The 8,078-nt window shown below is 40.8% G+C and overlaps 2 protein-coding genes across 2 annotated transcripts; one reads left to right on the forward strand and one right to left on the reverse strand.

Moving 5' to 3' along the window:
- Positions 1 to 605: 605 nt before the first annotated feature.
- On the reverse strand, positions 606 to 3,403 carry mmgt1 (membrane magnesium transporter 1). Its single transcript, XM_035911069.2, has 4 exons — positions 3,256 to 3,403; positions 2,854 to 2,906; positions 2,646 to 2,749; positions 606 to 1,220 (listed from the first exon to the last, which is right to left on the reverse strand). The coding sequence occupies exons 1-4, from the start codon at positions 3,401 to 3,403 to the stop codon at positions 1,064 to 1,066; spliced, it is 462 nt and encodes a 153-aa protein (XP_035766962.2). The 3' UTR covers positions 606 to 1,063.
- Positions 3,404 to 3,585: 182 nt separating this feature from the next.
- Positions 3,586 to 6,563, forward strand: pfdn6 (prefoldin subunit 6). Its single transcript, XM_006781811.3, has 4 exons — positions 3,586 to 3,778; positions 3,982 to 4,052; positions 4,176 to 4,300; positions 6,297 to 6,563. Exons 1-4 carry the CDS (start codon positions 3,715 to 3,717, stop codon positions 6,415 to 6,417), a joined length of 381 nt encoding a protein of 126 aa, XP_006781874.1. The 5' UTR covers positions 3,586 to 3,714; the 3' UTR covers positions 6,418 to 6,563.
- The last annotated feature ends 1,515 nt before the right edge of the window (positions 6,564 to 8,078 follow it).

Consider the following 8,078-nt stretch of genomic DNA (forward strand, 5'->3'; position numbering starts at 1 on the left):
TCTCCATTTCTGTTCTACATGGTTTGTTAGTTTGCTCCATTTTAACCCAGACTGGAACTTTAGCCTTGACTGCCACCTAGTGTCAATCATAAGCAGCTGCAGGTTTTTTGGATCAGGAGGGGTTTTTTTGTGATGCAGCAGTCCTGCATCAAGGTCACAGGTACAGCACAGCTCTGCAGACTGTCACTATAGTGATTTAACTTTTAAAGCCATGCGTACCAACCATTTACCATTTCTTACCAACTTCTTCCTGCATAAAAAGATTACCTGGAAAATAAATAGTCCACTTAGTTTTGTCTGACAAAAGCAATATTCCAGCCCAAGTACAACAAAAAAGAAGATCTGGACACTTTGTAAAATCAGTATGCCTTTTATTAAATTAAAAACAATCTGTTGAATATTGACGAAATGTAAAAGAGAAATAAAATCCACTCTAATGTACCAGTAATGGCTAGTCTACCTTATAGTGTTCACAGTCTCATTATAATAGTGCTCTAATATCGCCCATCCCAGTGTTCACCTCATTTCCTGTGACTTAAAAACCATTTTGCTCACATACAGAGTGTACAGATCATTTATGCTTCCTGGAAATAATAAAGCAAATATTAGAGTCCACTGATTAATCTCATTTTAGTTGACAAAGTTTTCAGTTGCTGACGTGTGTTTGAAACGAAACAGCAACCAAAGCAGGCTTTGTTATTCCCTTCATACAAAAGATATACAAAGGAGAGTAATATCCCAGTTCAGTTCAGAAGGGATCAAAGGGGTACATGTCTCAGTATTTTAAGACTCCAAAGCGTTTACATACTGTATATACAAACAAGTCTGCTTGGAAATAATAAAAACAAAAACTGAGGGGTTGGCACAGTCAGTGTTGAATATGGTGGCAACCACGTTATGGACAGAGATGCATGTTCAGACAGCATTATTAGTTTATTTACAAAAAAATAAAGAAAAGTTAAATAGGAGAAAGATGAATTCTGACACGTTCTCCCTCCTTCTGTCTAAAAAAAAACAAATCTTATCTGACAATGACCGTGTTACAGACAGGAAAAGGCCAGTCTCAGTGCAAATGCTCCAGCTTGCGTAACCGTATGGGGTTGGGCAGAGCTTGTTGGTTGCGTACAGAAGAGGGCTCCTCCTCTGGTGTGCGGAATAGCACCCGACCCCTGTGATTGAAAAGGTAGAAGGATGGGTGGTTCCTCAGAGTGTCAAAAGTCCTGGGGAAAGAAAAAAAAATAGAAAAACGTCTTAAACACTGGCACCAAGAGGCAGGAAGTTATGGAGATTGATTACATTTTTTAAATTATATAATCCACTCCTGTAGAAGAGAAGGGACAGAAAAGTGTGTTTACATCCCAATGGTCCCTGATACAGAGTTAGAATAAAGAAACAAACCAATGTTAACAGCCACTGGAATCATCAGTGTTGCCGTGTGGACAACTCAGTGTCCAGTCATCAGATGAGACATTTTTCAGGTAAAATTGAAAGTTTCAGGGGAGAATTGCATCAACTGTGTAACATTCAAGCTGTGATTTCTCATGTGGGATGCTTTGCTTGCCGATTTGCATCTACAGGGTTCACTTATTAAATCTAGAAGTGGCTACACTCCCGCTGTAAAAACTTTGCCTATATTTTGGGTTTAGCACTTAAACTAACCAGTTAGCAGATCACAACATGAACAAGTCACTTATGCTTGGCTTGCTTACCGCCTTACTTCTTTAAAACATCTTTTTAATTCTTATGTACGACTACTTAGTTTATACAATGTTGCTGCTGCAGTTGCCTCCAAATCACTTTATTCATTCTTTTATTTGATCTGATAAAACCTCACTGATGGATTAAAGGTGATCAAGCAGGGATGGGAAACATGAGGCCCAGGTACCAGATTCAGCCTGGCAAGGATTCCGACCGGGCCCACTCCATGCCTTTGAAAAATGTAAACAAGGGTATAGAGCCTGGGCTTAACAGTATTTTCATGAATTTGACAGCTTTTCCTATTGATAAACACCTCACCTACCTACCTACAGCCATACATACAATGCCAAAGTAATGAATATATAAACAAATAAATGACAGAAAAGTTCCTGTGTTTCACTATGTACTACAGAAATGTGTGTTTTGTTTGTAATCTTACACAGTTCTTACAGTTTAAGCACTAAGACTCATATTAATCAATGCTAAAAATTATTGAATTAATAATTTTAGTCATTTGCAACAGTATGATACTAGACAGGCACACGGCTCCTCCCTTCACTAACAGCTGAAGTAGTCAATGTTCATAACACTGAACAACAGAGTGAAGCTCCAGCCAAAACACCATCTTGTCACCTGCAGATGTAGTTATAATAATGTCACACTGTGACCCAAAGTTCTTCTGTCAACCCAGCAACCTTTCATTTACTTTCACGTATAGCCCCCATTCTTTGGCTTTGCTTTGAATACGTTTTCAGTCTTAGGAGGCTCTCAACACACTAGCTGTGTGATGTAAAGCTGCATCTGTGGGATTCGAGGTGAACAGCTTCACAGTAATATTACTATAAATGTCGCTGAGGTGGTGAGCCATGAGCTTCCCCTGTGACAGAGGACAAAAAACAACTGCACTGCCGAGGGAGTGGAGGTGTGCCAAGGTGAAGTCAGCTTACTTGTTTTTCAGCTCTGAGGAAGCATCCATATCTTTGAACTCTCCAGCGATGTGGACAATACCGTAACAGGTCATGATAAATGACAACAAAGTCTGCAGTACAATCTGGAAACACAAAGAAGGAAAACGCTTGGTAAAACAAAAAGAAAAAAAAAGGAAAGTCTTTGAAATCAGGAAGAAGGCTGAAAGTAAGGATAAAAGTTACTCACATCAATTGGTAGCGTCTCATGCTCCTTCTCTGTAAGTCGCATGTATGATCGATCTGATGGGAGAAACATGTTTGAGCTAATGCAGTTAAAATGAACACCTCACACAAACAGTGCTAATTAGCCAACTCTAAAAAGGGCTCCAAAAGAAATCCTCTTTAAATGCCATTACTCTAAATGGCTGTCTACCACTAGCACTGACTCTTTCGGGCTGCACTGCAAGGAAAAGATTTCAATCGCAACCACTGCGCCCCATTCAAAGCGGAGCAGAGCCCACCTAGCATGATGTTAGCTAGCCAAAAGGCCCGAGCTGCTGTTTTGTCGAGCTACCCGGTGATACCGGAGACAGTCTGCATTAAATACAGCTACAGAGACGTGTCTTTCGCTCTGTGCAATGAAACTCACGTTGTGCCGCTGAGAAAGCCGCATGAGCTAAGGAGAAAAGTCCGATGCCGACAACACCTTTCCAAAACGACGAAGCCATCTTGAACCGAAGCGAAGAGGAACTGCGCGTACGGTGTCGTAAAACGGTGTCGTAAACAGCCGCACACATGGCGGTGTAAAAAAAACACCCTATTAATAAGTGGGAAATTACATATTAAGGGGAATACATATTAATAGGTTATATATAAATATACATGAATATACACAGACTGAATGGTTTAATTTGACTACTTTATTGGTCGCGAATTGGCCCTTCCCCATTTGTGCTCTTACTTTGAAGGGATGAGCTAATATCCGCTCTAGCCTCTGCCCTTTCCGGTTAGCTCGCATAGAGCTTTCATATGCCATATCATCCATAACTTATTAAATCTCTTTGAAACATTTACTCACTCGACAGTACTATTTAAAACAAACACAAACATGGCAGAAGCCATTCAAAAGAAGCTGAAGGTGGAAGTGGAGAAATACGCGCAGATGCAGAAAGGTGGGTGCTAGCTAGCCCTGCGTGGTTTCTCCTAGTGTGACATGATGCATTGAGCTAACTGACCATATTAGGAAAGGTAGATATACATTAAAGTGTGTCGTTATAACTGCCGTATTCATTTGAATTATAGTAGCAACAATACTTTCGCTGTAATTAAAATGTAACCAGTTCCTCCCCTGATTAGCTAACTGTGTATTGTTCAGAGGTTAGCAAGAGCATGTCAGCCAGACAGAAGCTCGAGACGCAGCTGACAGAGAACAACATTGTTAAAGAGGTAACTATGATCGCTTATTTGCTATTTTATTCACTGATAGCACCATTGGCAGACCATTTGTTTCTATGTTGCGGTATGTGTTGTGTTCTGTAGTAAACACGAGATCTCATTTTGTCTTTCCAGGAGCTTGATCTGCTGGACAGCTCAAACACCGTTTATAAGCTCATTGGTCCTGTATTAGTGAAGCAGGACCTAGATGAGGCAAAAGCTACAGTAGCCAAAAGGCTGGAGTACATCAACGGAGAAATGTAAGCCATTTCACCCACACCAATGTGTGAAGACACCTTCACAGTGCTATGGGAATACATGAGGTTTTGGTCACTGGGGATCAATTATGATTCAAAACACCCTCTGTGAGTTGACTAAGTGTAGGTGTTGTAATGATGGGGGAGAGGTGGAGCGGGCGCACACCGTCTATATCGGGGGTGGGCAATGATTTTTGAGAACATGAGAAGCTGGGACTGTTTTGCTTATAAAGAAGTTAAAATTAATATTGAATTCATATTTAGCACATCTGAGTTCAGCTTATTGGTGCAATCCTCCACAACAGTCCCGGGTTCTTGGGAAAATGAATTGGCCTCCTCTGGTCTATAACTGAGACTCAGCAGTATTGCAGAATTTGTGACATTCAGAGAGTTCAATTTAAACAAACAAACAAAAAAACTACAGTCAAGTCCAAGAGCTCAGATTCACTGGTGATTGCACACAAGTAAAAAGACAAGCAGCGCCATCACCCATGCAGCAGTAATTTAAGGTGTTATTGTAAAGGTTGCTTTGCAGTCAGTCTTGGACACATGCATGACTTCCTGAAATCAGCTGTCATGTCGTTTAGTCATATTAAGCTCAAGGAATAACTGATAAGTCCAAGTTCTTTTCTTTTCCGATAAGATAAGATAACCTTTATCAGTCCCACACGTGGGAAATTAGTTTTGTTCAGGATGAGTTCAGGATGTGGTGGGAGTCAGCAAATCTGTTTAGGATGACTATTGCCTCGCTGTAGAGTAAATACAGTGGACTCAGAGGTTCCTTTTGTGCCAATATTCTGGTCCCACTGTGGCCTGAATCTGCAACAGAAGACTCTTATGAAGCATTTTAACTTTAACTCCAGGCTATACTTACAGAGCTAATTAAACCAGCTCTGGGAAAACATTTGTCTGTTTCAGTTCAACGTCCAACATTACTTCTTTCCTCTTTTTGCTCTTCTTGTCCTTGTCGACATACACGGGACAGTGTTTGAAAAAGTATTTTATTACTTCATGTTTTTTTTTTCTTTCATTGTTTGCAATCTGTCCAGGAGAATAGATCCATCTTGCTGTGCCCTTGCTCTTGTTGTGTTGCCCCAGGTCTTCCCGCCTCATGTTTCCCCACTGGTGTGCACACCAAGCCAGTTTTGTAGCTGTCCTCAGTATCACCCAGCTGCCTCTAAAGAAAGTCTCATGTTATGGTCAAACTGATTCCATTTCCCCTGTTGTGGACTGAAGTCCTTTTCCAGTCTGCACCTTAAGACAGTGAAACCAGAGTCTTTTCACTGGACTCACTGGAGAGGCAGCTGATTATTGCTCCAATATGTATTGTTCCAAAGTGTGTGTCTATAGCGACCACCCTTTTTATAGCCACATGTCTAATACTGTGGTAAACACTACAGTTCACATGTGAACGTAGTTTTGGGACAACTGGAACCTCATAAAATCAGAAACAATGCCTGCCCATTAAAAATGAACTGTGCAGGCAGCTTACAGATGGCTCCATTGTAGATATGAGAACAGACTTTAGCTGTGTCACTGTGCTCCTTCATAGGTAGAGAGCAGTCATGAGCTTGATCTGTGTCAGTCTTTTCTCCTCACTGAGATTACATAATAGCAGGAGAAGATTTAAAAAGACCAGAGTCCTTTAGGCAAACGTACTAAACTAACTTCTTGATTCAGCTTTATTGCCACTTTGTACTTTTTAAACGGGTTAAATTTTTTGTACAATTATAGATAAAAATAGAATAGAATTCAACTTTGTCATTGCACATGTCACAAGTACAAGGCAACAAAATGCAAAAATGTGGGTGTGTGGGCTTGTAATACTTATTTTAAGGTAGCGTTCTTTTTGTGTTTGAATGGTTTGAGATATTAAATGTTAAAGTATTATAATCCTGAATAATTACAGATGTTCAGTGTACAAGAATGGGATTTAAATATTCCTCATTTGTGTGTGTGTTTAAAACTCTGTGGTTTCCTTTTTTTTGTCCTTTTGCAGTCAGAGGTATGAGACGCTACTGAAAGACATGGAAAAGAAATCCGAACAGCATCGAGAAGTGTTGTCAAGTTTACAACAGGAGTTTCAGAAAGCCCAGGGCCTCGCTGTGGGCAAAGTCTGATGGAGTGATGTAGCTGCACGCACGCTTACACACAGTAGTTAATATTATGTAAACCTGCGACACTCTGCTTGTTTCTTGGCATTTCTTTGCAGTGTTATTACTGTGACTTTTCTCTTGATACGAATAAACCTTTTTTTTTTCATGAACCATCACCTTTGCATTAGTTTTCATTTTAGAGAGCATTTTACCTTTAGGACATGTGCTGCATCCTGACAAATTACACACCAGGCCTGTGCAGCACTCTGTGTGTTTGTTTCTGTGAACATTTGCCTTAATTACTGGGGCATGCTGGTTGCCACCAGAGCAGATGTTGTCCAGTCACTGACCTCTTCCACAGCTCACAGCAGAGAAAAAAGCACAGCGGTGCTGCTTTGTTCAACTAAATGAATGTGCGTTTCTCTCCATTTACCACCAGCGGAGGAGTTCACTAATAGTCAAAAAGTGAAGCCTGTCTGAGGGTTTAAAGGAAAAACATATACTCTAAATTAATATAGATATGCGACTAAACTTGTCCGGAACAGCCAGCGGATTTTGAGCTTTTAAAAACTGTTCATACAGAAGAAACACCAATTATGTTATAAAAGTCGCACGTAAATCGGTTTCCTTGCTGAATTTCGCCGCTAATCTGTATAATTGTAACCCTGCTTTGCAGCCGAAGCCGAGCGCATTTACGGGCTCAAACTCCTGCATCACCGGTTTGCGTTAAAATGTTTCACATCTGCTGTGAGTATCCTTAACTTGGCTAACGCTAACCTCACGAGGACGTGCGGTAATTGGCACTACGACACAAAGGCGACGACGAAGGTGTCCTCGTGCACGAGTCGGTTACCTCCAGCGCGCGTGCTCCAGCTGAGCCATTAACACCTGGAAGTGCATTATGCTTTAAACGCAGCCAGAGCCGAGCCACTGACAGACCGAAACCAGCTGAACGTTCGGGTATTTAGTCGGTCTACACGAGAGAGATACTTTGCTTTGTTTTTTTATTATTATTATTGATTTCAGACAATAAAAACTGTCTGTTTACCTGCTATTAAATCATTGTGCTGTATTTTCTGGCTCTGACTTGTGTCTCCTGCGAGCGTCAAATGGTTTGTTGTGGAGGGCAAACGGCGTGTTTATTGTGTTCTCCCTAATGTGGTAAAACCATCACGGGCGGGAGCAGCTGCTGATCTGCAGGTTTAGTCAAACACTTTCCGATGCTACAGTTTGGGATATTTGTTTTGGGACAAAATTCAATTTCATGTCCTCTCTGGCATCATTCTGAGCAAATGTATCTGATTTATAGGTTGTATTCTTATCCACTTCACAGCGCCTTTAAAAAAAAAAACCAAGTTTCCCGTTGACCTGTTTGATCTTCATTTAGACAGATGCCCCTCTAATGAAACCTAATCTGATTTCAACTTTAATTGATTTACTTAGTCTTGTGTGGGCTTTTCTTCGTGCGGTTAAAGCTTAGAGGCGCACAAAGGAGCATCCTGTCCAGAGATCAGCGCAGCGGGACTAACACCTCCTTTGATAGATGTTTTCAAACGCACTTTGAAGGAATTCCTGTAGGATTCATGATAAGGAGACTTAAAGAGACACACGATATTTCAAGTCGCTATAAACCTGAAGCTGTGGATGAGTTTTGACGCACAGAAAAACATAATTTTTTTAAATTG

The sequence above is a fragment of the Neolamprologus brichardi genome, chromosome 2 (assembly GCF_056152115.1).
Source record: "Neolamprologus brichardi isolate AB-2024 chromosome 2, ASM5615211v1, whole genome shotgun sequence".
NCBI lineage: Eukaryota > Metazoa > Chordata > Actinopteri > Cichliformes > Cichlidae > Neolamprologus > Neolamprologus brichardi.